This window comes from Solanum stenotomum, chromosome 5, assembly GCF_019186545.1.
Source record: "Solanum stenotomum isolate F172 chromosome 5, ASM1918654v1, whole genome shotgun sequence".
Classification (NCBI taxonomy): Eukaryota; Viridiplantae; Streptophyta; class Magnoliopsida; order Solanales; family Solanaceae; genus Solanum; species Solanum stenotomum.
The window spans coordinates 56,996,967-57,011,655 of NC_064286.1; the positions used below are offsets into that span (position 1 = coordinate 56,996,967).

Here is a 14,689-nt window from a genome sequence, read left to right on the forward strand (position 1 = left end):
CAATTAGAACAGAATTAGAGAATCAAATCAAGGAAAAATTGTAAAGAATATGATATGGTATTTTCATTATTCACATAAAAAACGAACAACAAATATTAAATAGTGAAAAATTGATTTTAAGTGGCCTTTAATATGTTGAGGAAACGGTTAAAAATGTTATACTTAGAAATTTAGAATTTTAAAGGATGTCTTTCATTTTCTCAATCATTAATCAAAATTAATATGATACTCGTACGATGCGCGGAGACCTATATAAAAGGAAAATCATTTCCTGCGTATGAAATTGTTGTAAGATATGTGTTGTGTAATAAAATTAAGAATTAGTTGATGAATTCATAAAATTACTTATCAGAATTTTAGAATTTTTTATCTAAATTATTGAATAGAAAGATTATATTCTTGTTCCAACATATTAATTAATTACATTATTTTTTAAATTATAACTGTAACAATCCCTTCCGGTCGTTATAGATAGATCACTGGTGAAAGATTTGGTATGGTATNCTGCACATTAATCTTCCTCTATTCTATATAGAAAGATTATATTCTTGTTCCAACATATTAATTACTTACATTATTTTTTAAATTATAACTGTAACAATCCCTTCCGGTCGTTATAGATAGATCACTGGTGAAAGATTTGGTATGGTATATGATATACATTTTTTTTTTTTTTGGTATTCGGTACGGTATTTGATATTTAGAAATAATATACCGAAATATCGAATACCATACAAAAATATATAGTTACATAAATAACACATATACTAACAAAGATGCAACCTAGTATTAGTAAAAACTAAATGTTTAGAAGTTGAAACTTTGACTACTTTATTTTGATTGAAATTTAATTGATTAACAAAAGAAGTTGTTTGTACTTTATTTTGAATATTTATTTCTACACGTGTAATGTGTTAGTATGATACAATTGAGACCTTTTTTTTAATTGTTGAAGTTATAATACTCTGTCAGGCGAGTATATATTAGTCGAAGTTGAACAAACTATGGTTACCAATTTACCATACCGTAGAATACCAAAAGCGAACAACAAAATACCGAACCACACCAAATTAAATTGATATGGTAATGATATAATATTTTAAAAATCGAATATCAAAATTACAGTATCAAAACTTTGAAATACCGTACCGTATCATAACATGTCCACTCCTATGCGTCGCTATAGCGCATGAATTAATTCTCGATATAACAGGTGATCCCGCTATAGCAGATCAAGTCGGGTTTTTGTGCAGAAAAGTTTCAAAATCAATCATTATTTGGCCATCTCATTTTAGGGGACTCCAGAGGCGACTTAGAGCATTTTCACATGTTTCCCATGGCTCTCTTCAATAAAGTTAAGGTAATTAATACCCTAACTTGTAATCTAATTCATGAGCCTGAGAATCTATGATGGTCGGCCTTAGGGGAGGATTTTAACTTGAAATTATGGTGGGAAAAATTCTGACTGGGTAGAATGATCATGAAACTGGCCTAAGGTTAGGATTTGAGTAGAATTCGGATATTGTTAGGTTAGACCATTTCCAATCCACCTCTATTTTACTCTTCATTCTCTATATTTGGAGAGTAAAATAGAGAATGGGTACTTCAACCCACCTCCATATCACTCTCCATTCTTCATATTTGGAGAACTACTATTCACACTCTCTATTTCACTTTTTGAATATTTTATTATTATTTTTATTACTTTCTAAGTAACATATTATTTTACATATAATGTCATTAATTAAATATCTAATATTCATAAATGTCATTAATATTTTAAAAATATATTATTTAATATATATCATCCCGAATTAATAGCATTTTAATTTTTTCTAATTTTCGTCAATAATATAATTTGATTTTGTTATTAATTTTCACTATAAAGAATACACAAAATTAAAACGATAAGATGAAAAATTGTTCAAACTATTCGTGATCCACATTCCCAAAAGAAGAAATATTTCGCGATGAAACAAAGAATTGTGCCGCAAAAATATTGAACGTGCATTCGGAGTTTTACAATTATTACAGGACCGTCTCGTTTTTTGAGAAAGAAAGTGCTACATGATATAATGACTATATGTATTATATTGCACAACATGATAATTGAGGATGAACATGATCTTAATGCACCAATTCAAGATAGCGTAGAGGCTCCAGATCTGATGACATAAATGGTGGTAGATGAAAATCTCCGATTTAAACAATTTTTTGCTAGACATAAAAAAATTAAGGACAAAAATGCTCATTTTGAATTTTGTAATGCATTAATAGAGCAATTATGGGAGCAACGTAATCATTTTGAAAATTGAGTGTTTATGTAATTGTATTTCACTTTTATTTGAATTTATCCATTAATTTGTATATTATATAATATTTTCTTGCAATTTATGTTATTTAAAAAATTTAAAATAAAATAAAATTTTATAATTAAATAAAAAATATAAAAAAATAAAATTTAATATCACATGAAAATTATATAAAGTAATTATTGGGAAAAAGAAATAAAGTATTTATATTATGAAATAAGAAAATAAGAAAGAAATATAAATAATAATATAATATTGAGGAGAGAGAAAAATATTCTTTTTTAGAGAGTAAAATAGAGAATTGGATTGGAGTTGGTTGTCTGAAAAAATAGAAAACTTTATATTTGAAGAGTAAAATAGAGTGTAAGATTGGAGTTGCCCTTATTAGTCCTTGATTGTTGTATTGTTTTAGACTAAGAACAAGGTAATATATTGCAAAAGGAAAAGTTCAGGTTCTTTAGAGTTTTCAAGGCTTAATTTGAGGTAGATGATGTTTGTTTGTTTCTAATGTATGTAATGTTTGCATGTTAAATGCTTTATAGTATTACTTGTACAATGCATGTGGGAGACACATAAAGGGGTGAATATGAAATGACACATTTTTTTATAATCTCATGTAATAAATTTGTTTAGTTTTCTTGTGGCTTCAAGTGTGGTTGTTTGTTGTGAGTGTGATTGTGCATGTTGTTTGTGATTGTTGGTTGGCTTGGGTACCACGTCGATACAAACTTACTGACGGTTGGTTTGGGTACCGTGGTTTATACGGAATATCGTATGATTGTCTCGGGTGACACATCGATATACTAATAATGGTTGGCTAGGGTACCACGCCGATACACTAACAATTTGTGTGTGGATTTTATGAGAGAACTAGTGTATATTATTGTGATCATGTGGGACGTGTGTCATGCATTGGTTAATTCAAGATTTGTAACTAGGAGTATATCTGTTGTAATTTGTTGATATATGTGTTGGCTTGTATTATTGTATTGTGATTTCCTATTTATATTCACATCATAGAACTGGTCATATGATCTTACCAATACAATGTAGTTGTGTACAATACTGCACTTGCTCTTTCTTTGTTGAGTACATGACATATTCATGAAGCTATCTCGAGACCTCGGTTTTGATACTTGTGGATTCTGAATCCAAGGGTGAGCTAATTTTTTTTGGAATGTCATGAATTCCTTCTAATTTCTTTGTTTATCTTTTTGGACTCAGACATCTTAGACTTAAATTTATTGGATCTTAGTGAGGGTTGTATCCCTTATTCTTTATTTTAGAGTTTAGGTACTACAACTTTCAGATTCTAAGGGATTTAATTCTGCAATTGTTTGGATGATAAAAAAAATTTCACCCTGGATGATAATTGATTAAGTTGATGAAAACTTGACCCTTTATTTGGTTTTAATTGTTCCATTGGCGTTTTACACTATAAGTTTCTCGTAAAATGAATTGATGGGTTAAGTTTGGGTTAACGATTGATTCTGTCATCAAAGGATTAGTGTGGATGTCACTCACAACGAACTGGATCATGACAACAACTCTTTTTTGGTCAAAATATACTTATTTATAACACAAACTTAGTTCATCATTACATAAGGATAGTTTGCACCTTCTGCCACAAAGTGACCAAACATAGAAGTAGTATCTATTAGAGCCGTCAATATGGGCTAGGCCTGTTGGGCTGGCCAGGCCTAACATGGGATTTAATAGGACTGGGCTAAAAATTTTGGAGCCCATTTTAAAAAAAGGGTTTTTTAGCCTGGCCTGAATAAGCCTGCTGATTTGTGGGGCTTGAGAAATATAGGTAGGGCCGGCCCATGGGCTAATACAAATTAATTAAAAAATATAAAATAATATTAAAATTTAAAATTAAAGAGATCCAAACTCAAAATCTATTTAAAGTTTTTTAGGAAATCACTAAGTATGGAAGTTGCATCCACCATGAAAATGTCCAAACACTTGTTGCTACTCAAAACTAGTTACATGGTTTTTCTCAAACTGGTAATATATTTTTGTCTACATTTAAATATTATAATTCTCAATTTAGTTATTTTTTAATATTTAACTAATTGAAACGACATAAAAATTGCATATGAAAATGAAGATGTTAAGACAACCTTCCCACAAGTTGATTCAGATATGCTTGATGAAGATGATCATGAAGTGTTAGATACGCCATAGGTTTCATGAAGTGTTAGATACGCCATAAGTTTCATGATTTTTTAAGGAGTTTATTTTTTACATTTTTATGGTTGGAATATTGTCATAATTTTTGTGTTTTATTGTGATCATTGCAAAATAGTTAGGTTAATATTTCTATTTAGATATTTATACTTTTACTTGAAAAAAACTTAATAAATATTATAAAGATAATTTTATTTGTGGATTTGATTAACAAGTAGTAACATTAACACCATGTAATATTGTTTTATCGATATTTATGATAATATTTTTAAATTATAATTTATAATTTAATTTAATAATTATAAAAAAATATATAACTTTTTAAAAAGTGGACTGGCCCGGCAAGCTTGTAGCCCACGTACTTGTGGGTTGGGCCGACCGTTTTCTGGCCCACACAAAAATGGGGCTAGCCTGGCCTAGCCCGTAAAATGTCAAAGTTTGTATAAGTTAGCCCGGATAGGGTGGGCTAGCCCATATTGGCAGCTCTACTAGAGATGTAGACGGATGGGGTCTAGTCATGTTTTCTTCCCTATCTGCGGCCAAACTGGTGGCTATTAAAGAGGAGTTCAAAATACTAAGATTACCAAATTTTGCTAGATTATTACAGTTCATAATACTTGTTTTACTAGCAATATATCCTCCAAGTGAGTCATGATATAAGCATTCATATTATCATGGTGGAGGTTCCATAAAAAACTTCACTTCATTTGTTGAGGCCCATTTATGTCCGTCAGTTGCTAATATATGAGTCAATGTGTTACCTTCTCGAAAGTTATACTGGACCTGGGGATTCCCCCGTTTCCTCAGTACGTACCTATATTCATTCACAGTGTTAGAAAAAAAAAAGGATGGGTGTTGCATTAATTTGATCACCTCTGTAGAATCCATTTCGACCTTATTAATGGTTAGCTTGTGCGTAACGACCACCTCTATACCTTGGATGAGAGCTTGTATTTCCATATGGATGTGATTAACACCTTGGCTTTGTTTATAGAAACCAACAATTCAATTCGCATGCATGATTATCTCTGTAGACACCTTTAATTCCATTAAAACTGATATCATAATTATGAGATCCGTCAATGTTAAGCTTAATGTCAGGCATCGAAAGAGGAACAATTCAATATTGATGTCGATCTTATTATTACTACGTCTAGTAGAACCCTTCGTATACTTAATTCAATGACTTTGGTTATGAGGTTAGGGACGTGGATGGATTGGCACAATTGTTAAAAATATTTGGGATTTCTATTTAGTCTAATGTGTCATAGTGCAAAGGGGTAGAAATAATCCCAACATAAGAGAGTATTTTCAAAAGTATGGTCGATGGTTCGAGTATCTAGGAGCCAGTTCTTGCTGCGTTGGTTAGTTTATATGAAGGTGACAACAGGACATTAAAGAAAAATATGGTATATATTTTCTTCCTCTTGCTTGCAGATGCTGCATAATTGAGATGAGGAAACATTCAACCTATGCAAGAATGAGATTGTGAAGAGGCGATTATAATGACAAAACCAAAAACAAAATCTTATTTTGCCGAGAGTTTCAATTTTCCATATCTAGTTATAATCATCACTATTTTAAGAAGGAGATGAGATAATATCATATGCTGAGGAGGTAGAGAAGATACCTAACTATTAAGGGACCGAGAAGAGAAGTCTATGTTGCTTAGCTCTTCAGTAAAAACAACATAACAGATTCTATTCTTAATGTCATCTGGAAAGTCTAAGGAGCAAACATCCAAGTTCTATGAGTCGTTAAAATAAATATCACTGATCCTTTTGTTGATATCGTTTATATGGATAGAACCCTTAATTAGATATCTAAGCTGGCAACTAGTAGGGCACAAATTAAAATCTTAAATATTTCCTGTAACAACATTCCAAAATATACGTTGCTTACAAATATCCCAACAAAATTTAATGTTCTTAGTGATGAAAGATTTGCAGGACTACTCAGAGCGCTTAGCGTATTTGTTAATCAGATATCTAGACCAGAGATGGTTAAGATTAGAGAAAAGTCTTCTGGCAAGACTAACTAGAGTAGTTTTTTTTTTTTGACATAGCCTTAGTAATACCCAGGCTTCCATCCATCTTAGGTTCAATGACTTCATCCCAGCTGAGGTAGTACATTTTCTTCTTAATAGCAGTAGACCCCGCAAGACCTTATCAATGACTTTAACAGAAAAGTTGGCTTGTTTAAAACTTTGTATAGTGTAGTTGAGAATCGTGTTACGGTGGCCTGAATAAGGACTAGCCGTCGAACAACACTGAAGAGGTTGGTTTTCTAATTTTCAAGTTTGGCACAAATTTTATCAAGAATAAAATTGAAGTTGGAGTGTCTTGGGGCGTGGGAAAGGATTGAGACCAAGTATTTACCAAAATAGAAGAATTCTTTAATACCCAAAGTGGAAATGGTGTATAAGATGAAACTACTGGTACATGTATTGGAAAAGATATTTTTTTATTATTTTGAGTGATTAATGGACTACCCTGAGAGCACACACAATTTTTTAAGGGAGTTATTAATAATGTCAGCACTATTATGGTGCGCTCTAGAGAGAGAAGAGAAGCTTTAGGGCTGATTTTAATAAGTTTCCAGACCCCTAAGTCAACCTGGTGGCTAATATAAACACACTACATTTTCATATGGAAAATAAAAATATAAGGAGACAGTGGGTCGCCCTGATGGATAATCCTAGAGGGATTGGAGATCTCAGTTTTTGACCCGTTAACAAGAATAAAGATGTTACTAATCAAATTGCAATTCATAATTGGAGGCATAAAATTATTAAATTTGAAGAACTTAAGGGTTTCATGAATGAAAGACCAGTTTAACTTATTGAAATCCTTTACAAGATCGATCTTAAGAATAAAATTATCCCTTTTTTTCTTCGAATTTCTAAGGCAATGAATCACCTCTTAAATGATACTCCCTCCGTCCCTATTTAGTTGTCCACTTTAGAAATGACACACAAATTAAGGCAACAATGATTAGCATAGTGAAGTTACAATTTTACTCTTATAGTACAATTTACAATTCCAAAATAAATTCACTCAAGATAACTAATCAATGTTGGGAAGTTCATAAGTTTATTTACTTTATTTATGACAACTTTTCAATTCAAAATTACAGCCACTTTTTTGAATTCAAGTGAAATAAATTGGAGGGAAATAACATACACTTTTACAATTTTTTGTAACATTTAAAAATTTTCCACCAACATATTTTGTTATAAAAAAATGCTTCAATGAAATGAGAAATCAAACAACCAATGGATACAAGACAAAATAAATCAAGTTCAATGAATGTAATAGATTTAAATATTTCTGTTGAAGTGGATCTTCAATCAATATAAGTGAGTCTTCTACTTTGATAGGAGTATTCGTTGAAACTTCAGCTTTATTTCTGTCCATATTTTTAGTAAAAAAATTGTTCAAAATTTTTACTCATAAACTAACAAAATGCTTTATGGGTAACTTAAAGGACTGTGTAACTCCCCAAGCATAATAAATGTATTGTCTTGTTCCAAAAATGATGAATTACAACTTACTAGAAATTTTCAAGAAGTTTAAATAAGGGTATAATAGGAAAAAAATTGTTGTCCTTTCTTGATTTGTCAAAATGGACAACTAAATAGGGACAACTAAAAGAGGAAATATGGTCAACTAAATAGGGACGGAGGGAGTAATAGCATCATCCGAAGGTTTTATCCCCTTAAGAAAATTACTTTGGTAAGGGACTTTAAGAGTCCCCGAGGTAATGGATCACTAAATGAATGATAATAACTATTGTTGTGGTTATGATTTTGTAGACAAACCATGGGCCTAAAAAATTTCAGGTGATATGCATTAGGGATTTTTGGAATAAGCAAAGAGAGGTGGTATTAAAGTTGAAGGGAATGGATGCATATTTAAAGATGAGTGACAAAGTCTAGGACAGATTTACCAATTATGTCCCAATGTTGTTGGTAGAAAGAGGGATGTAAACCGGTAGATTTGAAAGGTTTGAAAGAGTGAACAACCTTGATAATTTTTTGATCTTGAAGCGGATAATTAAGAGGAGACAGATCAATGTTATGTAGGGAATTATTACTAAGGTCTGGGTTATAAAGGAGGGTAGGATGGTGAGAGGTTGTGAAAATGTTTTGAAAGTATAGCTAAGAATATTAGCATGACTACAAATCCAATCTCCATTATCGTCTTTAAAGAAAGATATATTATTCCTATGTCTCTATTTAAGGGCAGAGATGTGATAAAACTTAGTATTTGTGTCACCATCGTTGATGTAATTTATACAGGAGTATATACGTTAATGGTCCTCCTCTATTTTAAGAATATCATTATAATTCGAGATAAGGTGAATGCCTAGGTTTTGGAGGGAAAAGATTGTTACCAACAATAGGATTATTTTGAATACCCTCCAGTCTAGTAAGGAAGTGTTAGAACAATGGATCCTGCAAGGAAAAAAGCGTGCATTCGCACTACCAGAGAACATATAGAGGTTTTGGAGGAGAGGCAGCAAGCGCTGCGAGCGGAGCATAAAGCGCTTATTGTTCATGGAGCACTCGGTCACCTGGAAGACTAGAAAAGTTCCAAAAAAGTAGTTAAGTCACCTTTAGGTGATTTTTCCTTTTATTAAAGTCCCCAAAGGTGATTCTACTTCAATTCTTAATAGTAGGGAAAAATAATGATAAGCCGGGATAAGATCCCTATTAAGCCATCAATTCGAGACAATAGCTTTAAAATACTGGTGAGCATACCAATAATTTTCAAGACGAAAAGACTTATTATTATTGTGATGATTCAAATTATCAAGCCGAATAAGGAGAGAGATGGTCAGAATAAATAGGGGGAGGTGAGTTATAGAAGCAAAGCTTGAGTCTAAAGTTGATTTGCAAAATATCTATCAAGTCTTTTGAGAATAAAACCTCTTCCATATTTATGATTTGACCAGATATAACGACCTCCCTTGAGGCCTAAATCTACCAGGCCACACTAATTAGTACAATTAAAGAATCTATTTGCCCCAGTACAACTAATGGGGTTACACTACATTTATTCGCTTGACATGTAATATCTTTAAAATCACTTTCTACAACCCAATGACTATAAAAGTTATCTTCAATACATCTAAGGTTATCCCAAAGGGCATCCTTATGCATTAAGTTAGGGCTATCATAAATAATCGATATGAGGGGGGGGGGGGGGGGTAATTAGGTAATACATCAACCATGGCATGCAGTTCTTGAAAGGTTTGCCTTATACTAGTAATTTTAACCTAGTCTTCATGCCAAAGAATAACAATATCCAGAGAGCGCTCAATGGCAGAAGCATAATGATTCTAGTAAAATTGTATTCATTTTAAATAAACTCATAACTCTCCATCTTTATTTCTAGCAGAGCCAAGATGCACTAAATATGAATATTGAGAAGATCCCCGCACATTCCTTCTAAAGGCTACATTGTTCGCTCCCCTATTGTTTCAGATAACCAACGTAGGGTTTTTATTAATCATGAATGGATAAAGGTTAGGTATATCCTGATCATGGCCTTTTAGTGGCATTGTCCTGGGAGTCACCACCACCACAAGTTTCACCGTTCATTTGTTTATTGGGGGATGAAGACCTATGGAGCATTTCTTCTGTGATGGTTGGTATAGGAAGATATGTTTCTTGTCTTTCGTCTCAAGGAACAAAATAAGGGCCGCTTATTTTAGATTTGTTATTTCGTTGAACGAGGTCGTACGATCTTCTGCTCCCATGTTTTTTTTTCAAGGCATTTTTTTAATGTATTTTATTCATCTTCCAGCAAAAAGTACAGTGATTTGAGGGAGTATACAAGTGACTTACTTCTCTCTAATAAGATTGGATAGTTTACTATCCATATGCAGATAATGTAAATGCATAAGCTAAAGTTTGTTCTTGGTTATACAATTCAACCAAAACCAAAGCTAGCAAAGGGTACATACTTTCTATATACACTAGTAAAGTCATGCCAATCTCAAGGTAGTTCTCAAGATAACTCTCTCTTCTTCTTTTTGATAAGTCTGCAATTACCTAGACTCCATCTGTCCATAGTCATAAGGCCTCTTACTTCGGCAGGCAGGTCAACAAAGGCTTCATTTGTCTGATTGTGAGGTTCTGCAAAACTTAAAGAAACTAGTTTGTCGGCTACTTTGTTTGCCTCTCTATAACAGTGTTGGAGAATGAAACCTGTATTTCCCATCTGGACTTTCAAGTTAGATACTTCTGTAAGAATTCTCCAAGGAGTTTGGTTGAGATCATTAACACATTCAACCAAAAGCTTAGAGTTACTTTCTGCAAGGATCATATCATAACCATTGTCAATGCACCGGTTCACACCAAACAACAGTGCCTTGGCCTCTTCCCAATTACTAGAGCTCTGACCTAACCTCAAGGAATAAGCAAAAATCAGATGCCCCATGTAGTATCTTATTACTCCTCCTCCTCTACAGTCACCCTCTTTGCAACTTCCATCAGAATTGATTTTGACAAAACTGATTAAAGGTTTGAGCCATCTCACCATGACTGATTTTTTTTAGTTAATATTACTCCTCATAAGCATTGCAATATCCGTCCAAACAGGTTTTAACTTGACTTTTTCAAATTGCTTTCCTATTACCTGATCCAAAGTAAAAGAAATATTGTTAATAGTCTTCATAATATTATAAGATTCCTTACCATACCTTTTTTCGCATCTTGCTTTCCATATTTCCCACATAGTTCCTGTAGGTAGACATTTCAACAATAGGTCGAGGATATGATTTTTTGTTTTCCAAGACCACTAATTCTCAAGAAGTAGCCTCAGAGGTATGTTGCAGCAAGGAATTCCTAATGGACCACATAACACTTCCGATACTCCCTTAGCAAAGTCTCCTAAGCAACACATGTGTTAAATGTCCTTTTCTTGGGGATTTCGGTAACAACCACATCTTGAGGGTATTGCAATTCCCATTTTGGCTACTTTAGTATCTGTTGGAATCCTGTCTCTCAAAATCCTCCACAGGATGAAGTTCATTTTGAAGGCGACTTTATTATGCCAAGTCATAGTATCAATCCAATTTCCCCCCTTCTCTGTCGTAGTAATTGCCATGTCGAGGCAACACTAAAAATGCCATTTTGTTTCGGGGTCCAAATTGATTTATCATTTACTTCAGGGATCAGATTGATATTTATGTCAACTATGTGTTCAATTACATGAGTAGGTAGGAAGACGTAGCCTCCCCAATGCCACCAACCATTGACCAAACAATCAGATAATTTAAGATTTCTTGGCATTCTATCATCAGGAAAATATTGCCACATAGCCCCTCAGCCTGTCCAATTATCAAGCTATATAGACACATCCCCTCTGCCAATCTTCCATAGAATATGATGGTCCATAGAGAATTTTAATTTGCACATAGCATTCCAAGAATGTGAGTTACCAGAATATCATCTCTTATTAACAAGCTGTATCCTTTGACAATATTTCGCCAAGAGGAATTCACTCCAAAGAGAATTTTGTGTCCTTAGGTTCCACCATTGCTTTATTGTAAAAGCTTTGCATATGTCTTGTAATCTTCTAAAACCTGCTCCACCTTCCTCATAGGGGAAGCATAAATTTTCCAGGAGGCCCAGTGCATTTTTTTTATCTCATTTGTACCTCTTAAAAAGAATTTATTGAGCATTTTTTCGATTTGATTTAGAACACCAATAAGAGGGTGAATAGCTGCCAACATATGAACTGGTAAGGACAACAACACATGTTTGATCAAGACGGCTCTTCCACCAACTGATAACATTTTAGTATGGCAGCCTCCAGTCCTGTTCAAAATTTTACCCATCATTTCAGAAAATAAGACAGTGTTCTTCCTTCCTTCATAGAGAGGACACCCTAGGTATTTGATTGGAAGTTTTTTGTACTCCATTCTTGTTATTTCTTCAATCTTTGTGATAGCTTGAATATGTTCATTTCCAGATAAAGACACACTAGACTTGAGCTTGTTGATTTGTTGTCCACAAACTCTCTCATAAGTGCTAAGAGTGTCCATCATTAATGTTAGAGACCTCTTGTCTCCACTGGAAAAAAGGATGATATCATTAGTTATTGGAAATATGTCTGAAGATAATATCAATCCACAACTCACAGAAGCCTATTCTTCTTATCAAGATACAAATATAAGGCCAAGATACTCTATTATATGCTTTGGCCATATCTAACTTAAGTACTACATTACCATGCATGTTATATTTGCCAATATCTTGAATAATTTCTTAAGCAAGTAAGATATTTTCAGTAATTGATCTTCCCTTAATGAAACCACTTTGGTTATTATTGATCAAAGTCAGGAGGATCTTACTCAATCTAGAGTTCAAAATTTTAGAAAATAATTTGCTAATAACATTGCAAAGACTGATAGGTCTCAATCAGAAAATTGTTGTGGAAACTGCACTTTAGGGATCATAACAACATTGGTATGAGTTAACCATTTAGGCAAGTTAGAGCCACAAAAAATAGAGTGAAACACATTAGTAACACCAGGGGCTACCATTCCCCAACAAGTTTGAAAGAACTTAGCTGTTAATCCATCAAGCCCGGGGGCACTATCAGGATCCATGGTCATGAGATTGTTCTTGATCTACTCTTCTATTGGGAATTCAGTCAATGAGGTATTAGTCTCTTCGGTGACTATGCTATTGATGCATTCCAATTCAAAAAAGTCATTGTACTCAGGGGTTTGGCAAAAGATTCCTTTAAATGTCTACCTCCTACTTTTGCAACTTCTTCATTACCTTCCACCCATTGTTGATTTTCATCTATGATCTGGTTGATGCCCATTCTCATTCTTCTGTCTTTTATCATTTTATGAAAATAAGCATCACCATCTCTTAGCCATCTTACTTTAACCTTTTGTTTCAGAATGCTCTCTTAGTTCTTCAGGTATTGTACGTACTCAACTTTCATTTTACTAAGAACAGTTCTAGTATTAGGAGTATTGTTGCTTTGTAACTCTTGCTCCAACATTATGATTTCCTGTTCTATTCTCTTTGGTTCACTGTAGATGTCCCCATAAGTAATTTTAGACCATTTGCTCAGGGCAGTAGTTATTTTTTCAGCTTTTGATGAAGCTTCCACATAGGGTTGCCATGACACTTTTCTACCCATTCCTTCCTAACTACTTATAGAAATTCTGGGTGTTCTGTCCAAATGTTTAGAAACTTGAAGTATTTTTGAAATTCCTCTACTCTATTAGTGAAGTCCACCAGTAGAGGAGCATGATCAGAAGAGGCTATAACCAGGTGATTCACGACCGTCTTGTTATAGAGATCAAACCATTCAGAGTTGTAGAGCACTCTGTCCAATCTCTTCCAAATAGTATTAGGCGCATCTCTATTGTTGCACCATGTGTAGTTATTTCCCATAAAACCTGCATCCTAAATTCCTACCTCTTCCATGAAGTTTAGAAAGTCAAAACTTTTTTCCAGTCTATTTGGCGTGCCTCCAACTTTCTCTTCCACTTCTGCAATTACATTAAAGTTGCCCATTACACTCCACGGGCCTTGGATATTATTTGAGAGGGAGATTAGGTCATTCCATAGACTTTTTCTCAATCCAGTCCTACATTTAGCATACACAAAAGACATATGAAAGTTAGAGTTTGTACAAGAATGATTAATCTTGCAGGAGATATATTGTTCAGTATCATGAATAATATTTATATTAAAATCGTTGGTCCAAAATAACCAAATCTTGTTATTGACATTAGAATAAGAACCCTGTATGTCTAGCATTCTCATATAGTAACCTATTTGGTCATCATTGACAAAGGGCTCTTGAAGACTAACGAAAGTGATGTTATATTGATTTTTTAAGGTTTTAAGTCTTTCAAATGCATTCAGAGTTCTAACACTCCTGATATTCCATGATAGTGTACTTATCATTGTGAATAATTGGAGTTAGAACTTTGCATTTCCATTTGTTCTAGTTTATGACATTCCTCCTTAGAAACATTCGTATTATTTAAAAATGTCTCTATAGGATCTAGCTTAGTGGTATTAGTAATCAGAGATTGTTCTTGTATTTTGGATGTATCGACAGTGTTCTTTTCATGTGCATTTCCCAACTCTATGTTGGCATCTGTGTCTTGGTTAGGATCCTGAACATCATGAAATTGTTGTT

The 14,689-nt window shown here is 33.3% G+C and overlaps 1 protein-coding gene across 1 annotated transcript; it reads right to left on the reverse strand.

The window, feature by feature from the left end:
• Positions 1-12,056: 12,056 nt before the first annotated feature.
• LOC125864161 (uncharacterized) lies at positions 12,057-13,127 on the reverse strand. Its single transcript, XM_049544081.1, has 2 exons — positions 12,997-13,127; positions 12,057-12,588 (listed from the first exon to the last, which is right to left on the reverse strand). The coding sequence occupies exons 1-2, from the start codon at positions 13,125-13,127 to the stop codon at positions 12,057-12,059; spliced, it is 663 nt and encodes a 220-aa protein (XP_049400038.1).
• Between the last annotated feature and the right edge of the window lie 1,562 nt (positions 13,128-14,689).

Excerpts from the sequence above, each read along its gene's own strand:
- LOC125864161 (XM_049544081.1), bottom strand. The coding sequence starts at position 13,127 with ATGGATCCTGATAGTGCCCCCGGGCTTGATGGATTAACAGCTAAGTTC. Across the intron at positions 12,589-12,996 it reads GGCTCTAACTTGCCTAAATG|TGGAGACAAGAGGTCTCTAA; the intron begins GTTAACTCATAC and ends CCTTTTTTCCAG.